The following is a 15,974-nucleotide window of genomic DNA, read 5'->3' on the forward strand; positions in this document are numbered from 1 at the left end:
GCTGTCTTGGAAAATATGCATTAGCAGAAAGCTGAGTCACAGTTAGAAGCTGGGATTCAGAGCCAGGTACTCTGGTGTGGGACACTGGCATCTTAATCACTAACCTAGGTGCCTACACCAATCCTAATAGTTTTACAACAGATTCCAGTGGCTTTTCACATAGACAATCATACAGTCTCCAAATAAAGATGGATTTGTTTCTCCCTTTCCATTTTGGAGGCCTGAATTTTTTCTTGCCTTATTTCTTTAGCCACAGCTTCCAATGTAGTGTTAAAGAGATGTGATGAGTGGAGACATCATTGTGTTGTCCCTCAATTTGAATGGAAACATTCATTCTTCAATATTTTACTATTAACAATCCAGCATACAAATCCTCATTTCACTTTTTATTATACTTAATTTTTCTGACTCAAAAAATATAAAATGTTTATTTATGTCCTTTACATATCTGATAAATTCTCTAGCCAGGAATTAGTGCAGAAAAATGTCCCTGATGGCAAGATGTAGTTTGTCAGAGAGTATATGCATCACTGCTAGATAGTCCTTGATAATGACATCATTGATGACTGATTCCTAACTCTTCATTTTTCTTCTTCAGTGAGGAGTCAATGCTTCAAAAAGTGGAGAAAGAGATATAAAGACTCAGCAAAAGTTCCATTCTGGTGTTCCCAAGTTGGATGTAGCCAATCGCTGTCATTTTGACAGGAAGAAATGAGCAAAATAGATATCCAACTGTACTCTCCTCCTAAATGCTGACCTTCTATAGCCTTGTCTTTGGCCAAACAACCCTGAAGTCAGAGGTCAGGGTATATATTTGTGAAGTTTGTAAGACGGTCTCACAGGTCATAGAATAAATTTTCTAGAGGGTCAGGTCATTGGTCTGTTTTTGGCCCTGTTGCATAGTTGGCCAACCCCAACCATTAAGACTCACTGGCAAGATTTTGATAGAGCAGAGTCCCACTCAATTGCCCCGTTTCCTTCATCTCCCCACCTTTGTCTTGTCTCTCATTGCTTTCCTTTTCCTTTTTATTTTCTTGGGTTCTTTTCTTTTCTCCCTCTCTACTTCCTTTCCTCTTCTGATTCAGATTAAATTTACTTATAGTGTTGCTCATATTGTGGCAAGTAGTGTCAATTTCTTGCAAACATGTTCTTCATAAATTTGGCACTAATTTTCATATTGTTTTGTGTTATTGTTTTCCCTTGTAAATATTTGTAGTATTTTGTGGTTTCAGTTAGCCTAAAGCAATTAATATATTTGCTATGAACATAGAGACAATTTTTTTTGGTAAGGGTTGTTATCCCAGTAATGGTTCATTACATGAAGAAAAAAGAATAAAATGAAATTTGGGCTTTAGGATATTTTGAAGAAGTTAATCTGAGTTAATACAGAGGCAAGAAAGACACAGAGTGATTTTGTAACAAATAATTTACATTTGTGAATTTATGATCTTTTAAAAACTTAGTTCCTAGCTTTTAGCATTGTCTTTTACAAATTTAACTTGGTTGTTTTAATTAATGTTAGTTTTAAAATTGATAAATAAAAATTAAACTGTATATATATATATATTTTGTTAAAGATTTATTTATTTTACTTGAAAGTCAGAGTTACACAGAGAGAGAAGGAGAGACAGAGAGAGAGAGAAAGTTCTTCCATCTGCTGGTTCACTCCCCAATTCGCCACAATGGCTGGAGCTGCGCCGATCTGAAGCCAGGAGCCAGGAATTTCTTCCAGGTCTCCAACATGGGTGCAGGGGCCCAAGGGCTTGGGCCATCTTCTACTGCTATCCTAGGCCATAGCAGAGAGCTGGATTGGAAGTGGAGCAGCTGGGCCTCGAACCTGCATCCATATCGGATGCCGGCACTGCAGGTGGCGGCTTTACCTGTTGTACCACAGTGCCGGCCCCAAACTGTATATATTTATGGCATATCATTCTCTTACTTCTTTGAGGGTAACGCAGTTCTTTTAAATGCATCTTTGAATGCTTGTCTCACTTGCTGGTTTCTCAAAGTGTAAATGAATGGGTTCAGCATGGGAGCAATGGACGTCATCAGCACTGTCACCCCCTTGTTGATAGCCACAGATTCTTTTGCTGAAGGTTTGACGTAGATGAAGATGCAGCTCCCATAGGTGATGGAAACCACAATCATGTGAGAAGAGCAGGTGGAAAAGGCCCTTTTCCTTTGCTGGGCAGAAGGGAATCTCAGAATGGTCTTGATGATGTATATGTAGGACAGAACCACACACAGGAGGGTGGTGATGAAGGCTAACACAGCACAGATCATTACCATCTGTTCCAAAAGCCATGTGTCTGAGCATGAAATCTTCATGATAGGGGATGAATCACAGAAGAAATAATCAATGACATTCAAGTCACAGAATTGTAGACCTAGTATCATGATCAGTGGTGGGAGTATGATCAACACACCAATTGTCCAGCAGCAGAAGACAAGCTTTCCACAGACTCCATAGCTCATGATAGTCACGTAATGCAGGGGTTTGCAGATGGCCACGTAGCGGTCATAGGACATAGTGGCCAGGAGAAAAAATTCAGTTACTCCAAACACATCAATAAAGAACACTTGAATGACACAAACATTGTAAGTAATTGACCTGTCACCTGTTGCTATGTTGTATAAATATCTAGGAATACAAGCAGACGTAAACAAAATTTCTAATAAAGCAAAATTCTGTAAGAAAAAATACATGGGTGTTTTCAGGTGAGAATCTAATAAGGTGAGGAATAGGATGGCCAGATTCCCAGTTATACTCAATATGTAAGTGAGAAAGAGAAACACAAACACTGGAGCCTGAAGCTGAGGATCATCCGTCAGTCCCAGCAGAATGAAGGTCGTTATTGTCTTGTTTCTCATCATTGACTCCAAGTTTGTTTCATGTTTTCAGGAAGAATTTGGAGAGATTTCAGGTGAATGGCGTGGTATCTATAGCAAGCAGTGCGAGTGTCCTCTCTTGCTAGGGTACAGAGAGTTGCAAAAAACTGTGGCTTTCACTTCAACTACCAAACCAAACCAAACCAAACCAAACCAAAATAACCACAAAAATAACAGATTTAGAAAGTTATGTCAGAGATCTGAGGATCTGAAGAAACCCAGGTGACAGAAACTGAGTAAATACAGAAATCATTTATAGGAAAAAGTGACACTCAGTTGCTCTCACCTGTGACAGAGGGGATGGAGGTGGAAGAATTTTCAATAGCTTAGAATAAAAATAAATGACCAAAGCCATTAAAGCACTTTTAGCAGCTGGGGCTTTTGTGAGAGCTGTTCAGAGATTTCTTCAATCAGAATCAGTTTTCACTTTGTTTCCCACGGGTTTTCACCAGGCACTGAGGGGTGTTTTTCAAAGCCTGGGAGAGGGTGCAAGTTTGAGTCATACGTTCTCTGAATATTTCCAAGCTTTCCAAAGCGGAAGGAAGAATAACTGAGAGAACCCCCTCCCAGACATTCCAAAAGTATGCAGAGCACAGCAGAGACAACTTCCAAAGTTTTGGGGGCAGTTCAGCATGGCAGGAAAAAAATCTAGGGCTTAGACATCTGGGAACCGACCAGCAGAGAACTGACCCATAGGAAGAAAATGGAAATGCGTCCTTATAATACTGAAAGGGATGGCCACCACAGTAACCGCAACTGTCAATCTTAGCTTCTGTCCTCACCAAACATCTGTTGAAGTGAAGAAAAAGGTAAGATGTTTTTGTTTTTGTACAGAAAAGCTGAGACAAACTGTTTCCAGCAGAGCTCCTCGAGCTGGAAATGTCTAACATCAATTAGGATGGAGATGTGCAGGAAGAAAGGGCCCCCAAAAGGACCTATGTAACACATTGATGGAAGAAATGAGAGGGTATGAATTAGTTGAAAGATCTACCATGCTCAAAGATCAGAAGAATTAATATGGTTAAAATGTCTCTACTACCTGAAGCAACATATGGATTCAGTTCAATCCCTATCAAAATCCCCATAGCATTCTTCCCAGAAAGAGAAAAATTTATATGAAACCACAATAGACCCCAAGGAGCCAAAGCAAATATGAAAAATAATGCTTGGTGCCATCACACTTCCAGATTTCATGTTTATGTGTATCTTATAATCTTTTAATATCATGTTGTATACCTGAAATATACACAATAAAAATATTAAAACATACTTCCAACCTAACAAGAATAAATCAAGTGGAACATGTACAAAGCCCATAAATTCTAGTTGCAGAAATGAGTGAAAAGCTAAATAGACACATTTACCAGGTTTATGACATAATGAATATTGCTGACATGTTAGCTTTCTCCACATTGTCTGATGCAATGCATACAATCTTAGTACAAAATACAGCAGAGGTTTTTTGAAGTAGTTGACAAGATAGTTCTAAAATTTTATAAGAAAATGCCACCCATATAAGTCTTAGATCAAAACTGAACAAACAGTACTGGTTAAATAACCTATTCAACCTTATTTTTAGACTTGATATAAGACATAGTGAATGAGCCCCAATGGTATCTGTGTAAGGATGGAAAACAGATAAAGGAGACATCATAGAGACTCCATATTTGGGCTCACACGAATGTGGTCAATTGATTCCTTTAAGGTTCCCAGCCAAGTAAATGGGAGAAGGAAATGAAAAAAGGATTTTGACTCCATAGTAGTAGAAATTTCCACAAGGAGAAAACACCTGAAAACCTCATTCACATTCCATTTCCAAAAATAATTTCAGAAGAATAAATTTTTCTCTTTCTGGAAAGAATGCTACAGGGATTTTGATAGACATGGAACAAGAAAATTTCCATTAGAAACAAAGGAGAAAATCTTCATTGCCTTGCAAAGACTTCTTGCAGGGCAAAAAAGTAACAACTATAAAAATACTTACAAATTAGTAAAATGTAATTATAAATATGTACTCCACATACACAAATAATTATAAATATGTTTCAGGTGGGAATCTAATAAGGTGAGGAATGGGATGGCCAGATCCCCAGTTATACTCAATATGTAAGTGAGAAAGAGAAACACAAACACTGGAGCCTGAAGCTGAGGATCATCCGTCAGTCCCAGCAGAATCTGGTAAAAAATCGAATTTGCTACTCAGATGGAACTGTCATCTGAAAATAAGTGAGATCTCAAACATCATCCAACATCGTACTTACTTTTCTGAGCGTCCATCGTAGCTTCTTTTGCTTGAGTAATTACAATAACCCTGAAGACTAAAGAGCCAAAGGAAAGAGTTAGCAAAGGCTTGCGTGTGAATTGCTGGTCATTCTTAACTGATGACCCCACAACCACAGTCATGTACTTTTGAGATGGCTTAGATCTCCCTCGATTTTTAAACTCCGACACGTGGCAAAGCTTTTCTCACTAAGCCTTTATAATTTTTGTTGTAGGAAACATTTTCTGATTACTTCTCCATTTGAAAGTAAAGTACTATTCAAAGTCCTCTATACTGTCAGGAACTCTCTTAGAGCTGATGATGGGCATCTCTCTAATTTTACATCAATGCGATGGCTTTTTCTTTCTTTGGAAGCAGTGTTGTTGATAATATTGAAAGTAAGTATATAAACAAAAAGGTCCTTGGTGGCTCAGGGTAAGGGACCCCTAATGAATCCCTTGTGTGAAGCACTTGGGCAAAAAGATACAACAGTGGGGACAGCTCCCTAGAGAGGTGAAGATTCACAAGAGCACGCACAGTCTAACACAAACCAGTGGAAATCAGTTGATAAGCAACTAGACGGATTGCTCCTCATTAATTTATTTGTTTTGTTTATGGCAACTAAATGATCATAAATGATTTTTTTTTTGTTCTTTGCTATTTTGTTATGTTTACTTATGTAGATTTAATGGTGGCTTAACAAAATAATTCAGCCAAGTTTCCTAGAATCACAGAATCAAACTAAAAAAGTAAGAAATATAGATAATAAAACATAAACAATTACAAAGTATTAATGTACATTTTCAGGATTTTTTGGATACAGTCTTCAATTCTGGGAAATGTAGCATTAGATGATTTCATTGTTGTGTGAACATCATAGAGTGTATGTACAGAACCCTACATGGTAGAGCCTACTACACACCTAGGCTTATAAGCTACTGCTCGTATGCAACTGTGCTGCATACTATAGGCTATGGTAACATAGTAGTTAACTACTTGTATATCTAAACGTTTACATATGGAAATGCACAATAAAATATGGCATAAAAGGTAACATATGGTACATCCATAGTGGGCATTTACCATGAATGGAACTTGGAGGTCTGGTGGTTACTCTGGGTGTCATGAGTGAGTAGTGAGCAAATGGAAGGCCAGGACATTACTAAATACCACTGTAGATTGATCAAGATTATATATGTAAGCTAAACTAAATTTATAAAAAGTGTCTTCTCTTCAATAATAAATTAACCTTAGCTTATTATAGCATTCTTACTTTATGAAAATTTTAAGTGAATAGGCTTTTGGCTCTTTTATAGTAGCATTTAACTGAAAACACAAATACATTGTTTCAGTTTTATAAAATACTTTTTAGCATTATTTTATAAGCTTTTTCTCCTATTTTAAAAGTTACTTATTTTTTAAACTTTTTGTTAAATCTAAGACGCAAATTAGCTTAGGCTTACACAGGGTTGAAAATCACATAGCACTGTCTTCTACCTCCTCATCTTGCTTCACTGGCGCAATAAAAATACAGGGAGCTGTCTTCTCCTGCAGTAGCAGTGCATTCTTCCAGGTACCACCTGAGGGACCTGGCTGAGGCTCTTCGAGAGGAGCTTTCATTCTTTTGGAAAAACATCCACAGGGATTCCTTTGCTTAGTTTCCATTTTCACCTTAGATTTGCTTGTAATCAGACAATGCACCATGAACATTCTTCTCTGTTCATGAAAACCAGTCCATGTTGGGGTCCACATTTTCAGACTTTTAAAGGAGCTTGTTGAGTGAGGTCTGCGAAAGCCCCTGCTAAACATCTTCACAGAATTTTCCTGTGTGTTCTTTCTCTTCTCCTGCAGTTTTCTTTTCTTCAGTTACGTGTTACTGTTGCAGTTCCGACTCTTCCTTAGTCACATCCTTAGGGACTGCCTCTAAGTGCTCCTCAACGTTGTCCTCATCCACATCCAACTTAAAGTTGCTGCCATCTCAACCGAGACTTGCTAATCTTTGAAACCTCCTCATCTTTTGGAAGTCATGGCTAGTCCTCTTCTATTTCTTCCTCAAGATGCAGTCACATGCCCCAAAGCTGTAATGTTCTCCACACCATCCTAGATGTTGTATTCGTTCAAGCATCACATCAGGTAGTGGGCTTTAAAAACTGCTGTCAATCCTTGATCCATTGTTTGGATCAAAGAGGTGGTATTTGGAGAAGGTAGACCACCTTGAAATTGGAGTAAAGATCCCAATATAAGAGGCTGTGCAGGAGCATCATAGGTAATAATCAAAATCTTGAAAGATACATTATTCTCCAAACAGTACTTCATTTTGCTGGTATTGCAACTAGTGGAAATGATGGGAGAGAAATCTGGCCACCCACGACTGCTTATAACTCCAGTAGTATGTTGACGGTGATTTGCTTATTGATATGTCTGAAAGCCCTGTAGTTCTTACTGTGCAAGATCACAAGGAGTTTCAGTTTGCAACCTTCAGTGTTGCTCCCAAGCAGGATTGTTATCCTGTCTTGAAAAGCCCAGAAATTGGAATTGACTTGGTTTTCTTATGGATGGAAGTTCTCTCAGATATCTGTTTCCAGAAAGGAAGTTTCATCCACATGGAAGATTTATTCTGCTAAGTAATATTCCTCCACAATCAGTTTATCTAGGATTTCCAGAAATTCTTCAGCTGCCTTCACTTCAGTACTCACAAATTCACCACTTATTTTCATATCGTGCAGTGAATAACAATTCTCGAATTGTTTAAATAGCAGTGAACTGAGTGGGGCTGTTTGGGTTCAGCCTTTTTTTCTATTTTCAGTATCACAAACAACTGTTTGGCTTTGGCCGGGGTCATCATGCTGCCCAGAGGGGTGTGCTTCCATGTCTGGTCTTCAATCCAGGTCATTAAAATGTTCTCCATATATGATGCAGGCCCATCTCGAATTATTGTTGGTCTTATTGCCTCTAATTAAGCAGATCCTTTGACAAACTTCATCATCTTATGCTTACTCTTCAGGGTGGCATGCACATGCCTACCTGGTGAGCAATAACCAATCACCAATTTTCTAACTTCATAGTCCTCAAAAATTTTAATTTTATTTCCAAGTCAATCACTCAATGTGCCCTCTTACTCCAGCAATTGTGGTGGATTTTGTACACTTTAAGAGCTGTGGTGAATGCCACATGGGAGACCAGGAGAAGCACCTGGCTCCTGGCTTCGGATCAGTGTGCTGGATAACAATTTTTGAATATTGTATCTTTTTTTAAAAAAGATTTACTTATATATTTATTTGAGAAGTAGAGTTACAACAGACAGAGGGAGAGGTGTTCCACCCACTGGTTCATGCCCCAACTAGTTGCAATGGCCGGAGCTGTGCTGATGCAAAGCCAGGAGCCAGGAGCCAGGAGCCAGGAGCCAGGAGCTTCTTCTGGGTCTTCCATACGGGTGCAGGAGCCCAAGCACTTGGGCCATCTTCCACTGCTTTCCCAGGCCACAGCACAGGGCTGGATCAGAATTGGAGCAGCTGGGACTCAAACTGGTGCCCATATGGGATGCGGGCCCACAGAAGGGGTCCCGAATAGTATATCTTTTTGATCACTCCTTTATGTTTTAAAATAATTCTGAATTTGAAATTTTTGATCATTACATCATATTATTAAATAATTCTAAATTTGAAAATGTATTTGTAGTCTTCTCTATTATCTAATTTAATTAATTAATTATTTTTTTAACTTTTATTTAATGAATATAAATTTCCAGTGTACAGCTTATGGATTACAATGGCTTCCCCCTCCCATAACTTCCCTCCCACCCACAACCCTCCCCTCTCCCGCTCCCTCTCCCCTTCCATTCACATCAAGATTCATTTTCAATTCTCTTTATATGCAGAAGATCAATTTAGTATATATTAAGTAAAGATTTCAATAGTTTGCACCCACATAGAAACACAAAGTGAAACATACTGTTTGAGTACTAGTTATAGCATTAAATCAAGATGTACAGCACATTAAGGACAGAGATCCCACATGAGGAGCAAGTGCACAGTGACTCCTGTTGTTGACCCAACAAATTGACACTCTAGTTTATGGCACCAGTAACCACCTTAGGCTGTTGTCATGAGTTGCCAAGGCTATGGAAGCCTTCCAAGTTTGCCGACTCTGATCATATTTAGACAAGGTCATAAAAGACAGGGTGAGGATAGTAACCAATGATCCTAAGAGTGGCATTAACCAGGTCTGAACAATTATACAGCATTAAGTGGGGAAGAGGACCATCAGTACACACAGGTTGAGAGTAGAGCCATTGGAGGTAGAGTAGAGGTTATGATTACGAAGGAATGAGGCCCAAGTGCGCTAGACAGGGTCTAGAACAAAGGACAGAGGCATTATTAGAGGAGCTAAGAAAGGTGCTGTCTGAGCTACAATTAAGTTTTCTGACTGAGAGGCAAATAGAACCTGATAGAAGGGGCTTGATAATAATCTGGTGGGCTTTAGGCCTTGTAAGTTAAGAGGCCCAGACCAATCTACCTCTTCACATGGGGTACATCCTAAGGGAGGTGTGAACCTCCTAGGGGAAGGCACTCTGTTGACTTTCATTACTTGGCTGGCCTGGGAGGAGAGCTGGTCAGGTAAAGGCAGGTGGCATCTCTAACAAGAAATTTACAGTTCTGCCTGCAATGTTGCTGACCCTACTTGACCATCCCCTCAGCTGCAGTGGTCACTTTGGAAGTTGGGCTGAGTGAAGGGCTTTTCAGCTTAGAGCCAGTAAGATCTGTGGCTCTGACCTGGGCATCCTTCGACTCCAGGGCAGGTCCATTTCCAGTGATCCAACTCTTGGCAGAGCTGCCAGGGCTCTTCACAAGCTGACTTCTGCTGAAGCCCAGGCTTACCACATTGAAAGCCACTGCAGTAGACTGGCCTGTTGGGTCTCCTTGAGGGCAGATCACTGTACAGATCAGCCATTAGTAGGCCTGCCACCCATTGCTTCTGATGCCTAGCTTTCTTTTCCTCCTGGTTTGTGTTAAATAAGACCAGAGGATGCAAGTCAAGGGAGTGCCCGTGTCCCATCTCTAATCTTCGGTGGCCTGAACTACAAGTCTATAGTCACAGGCATGTTCTGTAGTAGTTTTTCTAAGGTAGACAATGCCCATGAGGAAAATTATATTCTCACTTACAAACTGTCTTTCCCTTTGGTCTGAAAGGGAGGTTTTTTTCTACTTACTGTTTACTTCGCTGATGGCGAAGTAAATCTAGCTATGAGATTATTATTTAAGCTCTTATTTTGGCTATGCTATTACAGAAAAATGTTAGCCATCTCTTTTATAAGGTCTAAAGATTAAATTGTGTGTCCTACAGATTCCTTCATAATAGAATTAGTTTCCTACCTTGAAGAGAATAGAGAAATGAAAGAACAAGTTGGGCTTAGAATAGAGAAATGAGGGAGCAAGTCCTAGATCGCTTGCTGACAATAGCAATATCACATGAATACTTAGCAAACCGTTTCAACCATTAGATAACAACTTAAGAAAACATTTACCATAAGGTCCAGTGCCTTCTATAAATTTTAAGAATCATGTATTTGGAAACACCTCTTAAATATCTAACATGGTGTAGTTTGTTTGACCAGTAAACTTAAGCACAAACATATAAAATGTTTTTAGTTTCTTTCTGTCAATAAGTTTAAAACATATGATACAGAGATTCAGGTCACATGAATTAAAATGTATCTTTGATTAATTTTAGCAGCTTAAATTTATGGACAATCTTATCTATAAGCCAATTAAAATAAAACTCTTAATAAAATTTTCCCATGTGGACATACAATATAACATAACATAATAGACCAATATAGCAATTTTAATAATTATAATAATAGCTTTTAAAGTCTTTAACTCTTTTTGTAGATTGCCAATTGATTTGAATTGCTTTTTGTTTTTAGTAACCTCAGTTAACCATACTTTCTCTCAGTTGGTACTGTTAGTACATTATTGGCTTCATCTGTTTACAGAGCCATCCCAAAGTACTGAATACAGTAGAAGTGGCTGGAAAAAGTCCATAGGAACCTATAGGAGGACAGCTAAACACAGAACCAACAACGCTTTAGTTTTATGAGCAGCACATCATATATAACTGTGGATGACAAAAGACTTTAAGTTGCCATGTTTAAAATTATAAACTCATCAACCAACAAGAGGCACTTGCTTACTTCACAGTATTTTTGAAAGCACCTGTAGGATTTTACAAGTATTTAACCCTTTAGGCCTCTGGGGCTTTCTTATTAAGATAACTATCATGTCTAGTAACACAAGATCATTAGACTTTTTAAATCTCAAACATTTGTATTAATAGCATTTTCCATTGTAGAAACTTAAAATTTAGTACCACGTCACATCTTGACAGTACTTCTAATATAATCCAAATAGCCTGATTAGTTGGTGTCTCTGTAAGATGAGAGACATAGGTCCTTCGATTTTTTCAGTTGGGCCCAAACTGGAAAAACCAAAGTCCAAGATTTACTGGAAATTTTAGAGTCCAGATTGTTTGGAACTTTGATTTTTTGAATGCCTGTCAAGAACACCAAGAAGGCTCAAAATCAAAATATCTGGTTGAAATAAGATTCCTTAAAATCATAACATAACATAGACCAAATTTGGTCATTGTTACAAGGTGATTATTCAAATCTTTGAAAATAAGCACATATTTAAATAACCCATAGCTCTTAATAAAAATTCAGCTGTTTTTGAAAATTAGAATTTAACAGACATCAAGAGAACATAGTAGATTACTTTAACATATTGCTTTAAAAGAGAATCAGATTTTAATTCTATGTCAAAGAGAAATTGAGCTTCCTGTGATCTTTTGCTGTGAGGTTTCCTTCCTTTTCCTTCTTTCATATTGATGACTGTGTTTCTGTGTTTCTGTGTGTAACACATCTTTAAGCATCTTTTGCAGGGCTGGACGAGTGATGACAAATTCTTTCAATTTCTGTTTGCTGTGAAAAGTCTTAATTTCACCTTCATTCACAAATGAGAGCTTTGCAGGATATAATATTCTGGGCTGGCAGTTTTTCTCTCTTAGTACCTGGGCTATGTCTCACCATTCCCTTCTAGCTTGTAGGGTTTCTGATGAGAAGTCAGCTGTGAGTCTAATTGGAGATCCTCTGAGAGTAATCTGACGTTTCTCTCTTGCACATTTTAGAATCTTTTCTTTATGTTTCACTGTGGTGAGTTTATTTACGATGTGTCATGGTGAGGATCTCTTTTGGTCATGTTTATTAGGGGTTCTATAAGCTTCCTGTACTAGGATGTCTCTGTCCATCTCCAGACTTGGGAAATTTTCTGCTAGTATCTCACTAAAAAGGCCTTCTAATCCTTTCTCCCTCTCCATGCCTTCAGGAACTCCTAGAACCCGAATGTTGGGTTTTTCAATAGTATCCTGTAGATTCCTGACAATATTTTTTAGATTTATAATTTCCTCTTCTTTTCTTTGTTGGAGCCTTAGGGGCTGTGATGGGTGTGGCCAGAGAGCTATGCTTCAGGTAAACTCTTCAGGTTTAAAGCTGTGCAAAGAGCGTCCCAGATTGCTCACTCCCTTGCTCCTTGCTGGCTCGCTTTCTCTCTTTTTTTTTTTTTTGACTCAGTTGGGAGTGGAGTTGAGTGTAGTTGAAATCTGGCCTCTGTGAGTATTCATTTGATCTACCCCTGGGACCACACACAGAGTTTATGCAGCCCGCAATGTGTTCTCGAGTTTTGCTAAAGTTACTGAGTTTGGCTGCGCTTTACATATGTAAAATCGCGGTGCTCTTTGTTTTGCTTGGTGAGTGAAGGGAGAGGCCTCCGTTCCCCACCCCCCAGTGTCTCGGGTTTCTGAGGTCTTTGTCTTACCCTCCTCGGTTCCCGCGCTGGCGAGATTCTGTGGCTCTGGCTCGTCTCCCGCCGCTCGGCTCGTCTTGGTTGGTTTTCCACGCGGTGGGCTCCCTGTAAGTCCTCTGTGTCACATCCATAAGATCCGGAAGCGTTTCCTCTGCAGTTTTTTTCTTGAGTCTTTTCCTGAGGCTACAGTAATTCCACTTTTATGAAACTTTATTTTTACCAACCTAAGGCGCACGTCCTCACTATCCGCCATCTTGGCTCCGCCCCCGACATTTTTCGAAAGAGGAAATCCAAATGACCAACAGACACATGAAAAAATGTTCAAGATCACTAGCAATCAGGGAAATGCAAATCAAAACCACAATGAGGTTTTACCTCACCCCGGTGAGAATGTCTCACATTCAGAAATCTACCAACAATAGATGCTGGCGAGGATGTGGGGAAAAAGGTGTTACCGGAGAAATTGCAGGGTTCTTGTCTTCGCGCAAGAAAGAATTCAGGCGTGAGACAGAGAGTAGTGGAAGGTAAAAGTAGCAAAGTTTATTAGGGTAGGGACATCCGTAAAAACGGATGGGCACCTCTCCAGACAGGACCTGAGAGAGAGTGCCCAGCCTGCATTTAGGCTGGGGTTTTTAAAGAAGTAGGTCTTTGTCTTCACATGCTTCAACCTGGAAAGAAAGACTTAATGGATGTAAATGTTAAGAAGCTTCTTCCTGTGGAAGGTCTGAAAGAAAGAACTTTATGGATGCAAATGTTATCAGACCTGAGGAAGGGGCAGGGTGTTTGAGATGCAGATGCTGAGCTGCACCTGGGAGATTGTGGAAGATTTAGCAGGAGGGGTGAGGGCCTCCACCTGGCAGGTTACCAGGTAGAAGGGGGCAGGGAGGCAGGATGCGAAAATCTGGGCTTCCCCTGGAACATTGTTAGGATGACTTTGAGATGCAGATGCATATAGATGTCTTCTCTTTAGGCCTGTCACACACACATAAGCTCATAACTGACTTCCTACCTAACATTCCCCCCTCAAGAGGTTAATACCCAAAATTCTTTTTGGGATTATGGATGAAGTTCCGTCTTCTGTAACTTCTTCAAAGCTGACATGTGGGCGTCGAGGGAGATTTGGGTATCACCTCTTGCTATCTGTCTTATGGTGTGTGACAGTAGCCTTGGAAAGACTGTGCTGCTCAGTCCAGGGGGCTGCTCAGGTCGTCCAGTGGGATGGGCTGGAAGCCTTGTCTGACGACCATTTGGAGTTCAACAGCTCTTAGTCTGCTAGAGACAAAATGAACAAGGGCATTAAAAACACACGGTCCAAAGAGAAGCAGCAAGATTACAGAAGTTATTGGGCCAAGGAGAGGAAATAGCCAAGATTTCCATGACCAGATGTTAGGCCAGAAATCCCAGCCCTGCTTGGCCTGCTCCTGGAGCTGTTTGGAATTGTCCAGGAAAGTACGAATTTGGGTTTGTACCTGTCCAGTCTGATTGACCCAGAAACAACATTCTCCCTGGAGCATGGCACAGACACCTCCCTGAGCGGCAGTTAACATGTCTAACGCTCGTCTGTTTTGGAGAACAACTGCAGCCAAAGAGTTGATCTGATTTTGGAGAGTGAAGAGGGATGCTGCTATTTGGGTGTTAAGACCAGCCAGCTCGGAGGAGAGGCTAGTATACATATTGTTTGCTGATACTGCCCCTGTTGTGCCTGTAGCAACTCCCGCCACTCCAGCCACCGTGCTGATCCCTACCAGGATGGGGATCAGAGGGGGGATCCTCTTGGAAAGTCGAGAAGTAGTGTGTAAGGGAATCGGTATAGGGGCTGAAGCATTAGCAACAGATATAGTAGACAGGACATAGGCCAGGGTACAGACCCCTGTCCAGTTAGAAGGTAAGCATTGGTAAGCAAGAGTCCCACAGACAAAGTACATTCCCCCTGTGGGAGGGAGGCACCCAGAGAGGTGATGTACGCTAAGTGGGGGATTTTCAGTAGTGGGACGTTTGAAGAGGTACGTGGCAGCAAAGGAAGCTGCAGTCAGTGGACTAAAACATGGGGTGTTGTTGTGGGAAGTACTGCTCGTCAGATCTTCCCAGAACATTACCCGTCTAGTAGTGTCAATGAAAGTCCGGGCTAACTTGCCATCCTCATGAATGAGGGAGCAATTATCTATTCCTATGCTGCCCCAATTAGAATCCGCCATTAGAGCAAAATGTTTACATGACAGAGGCCTTCCCTGGCAGAAGCCCCCTGTATATTGGAGTCGATGTGCCACAGATATGTTTGGCGGAGAGGAGAAGAGCAAGGGGGGCTTGATGAGGAGTGCCCGGTCCTTGGTATGCACTGTCACAGTAAAGTTACAAAAGGAGCTATTTAAGGATCCCACAGGGGAACCCTGTGGAAACTCAGGAGAGCTGAGGCACAGGGGGGCTTTTGCCCTCAATGCAACCTTAGTATAGATAGGTCCTATAACAGGGTGTGAGAGGCTGTCCTTTTTAACTGATGCATGAACACCCTGGTGCCCAGTAGAAGTTGAGTAGTACATAAATCCCTCTGTCTGAGCCCATTCCTTTAGAGAGGTTGGCCATGCTTCCCCAGACGAGCCCTGTGCCTCCAGGCAAATCCAGCAGGAGCGGCCATAGGATGTGTTGGCCAATAGATTAACTGCAGCCTGGAGTGGCCTGATAAAGGGCGAGGCATCAGTTAGGAGTCCAGGTGGGAAGTATGCCAGTAGGAGGAAGAAGGGAAGGCTTTGGGAGGGCATCTTTACTTATCTGGGCTCCTCCTAAAGAGTAGGCGCAAATCTTCCAGAGGCTCCGCTGACCAAGTTTCTTTAGGTCCGGGGTCTTGCTGGTCTTCGGGGCAGTACGGCTTCACCCTGGTGTGGTGGATCCAGCTGGGGATGCCAGGCACTTTGATCGCTGTAGGTGTGGAAAGTAAGACAGTGTATGGCCCTTTCCACGTGGGAGCAAGC

At 40.7% G+C, this 15,974-nt stretch overlaps 2 protein-coding genes across 2 annotated transcripts; both read right to left on the reverse strand.

Moving 5' to 3' along the window:
* Nucleotides 1-1,935: 1,935 nt before the first annotated feature.
* LOC133767688 (olfactory receptor 6C2-like) lies at nucleotides 1,936-11,904 on the reverse strand. The gene is made up of 2 exons (XM_062202122.1): nucleotides 11,872-11,904; nucleotides 1,936-2,877 (listed from the first exon to the last, which is right to left on the reverse strand). The coding sequence occupies exon 2, from the start codon at nucleotides 2,872-2,874 to the stop codon at nucleotides 1,936-1,938; it is 939 nt and encodes a 312-aa protein (XP_062058106.1). The 5' UTR covers nucleotides 2,875-2,877; nucleotides 11,872-11,904.
* Nucleotides 5,131-15,764, reverse strand: LOC133768057 (syncytin-2-like). The gene is made up of 2 exons (XM_062202470.1): nucleotides 14,534-15,764; nucleotides 5,131-5,207 (listed from the first exon to the last, which is right to left on the reverse strand). The coding sequence occupies exons 1-2, from the start codon at nucleotides 15,762-15,764 to the stop codon at nucleotides 5,131-5,133; spliced, it is 1,308 nt and encodes a 435-aa protein (XP_062058454.1).
* Nucleotides 15,765-15,974: the final 210 nt, after the last annotated feature.

This window comes from Lepus europaeus, chromosome 10 (genome assembly GCF_033115175.1).
Source record: "Lepus europaeus isolate LE1 chromosome 10, mLepTim1.pri, whole genome shotgun sequence".
Classification (NCBI taxonomy): domain Eukaryota; kingdom Metazoa; phylum Chordata; class Mammalia; order Lagomorpha; family Leporidae; genus Lepus; species Lepus europaeus.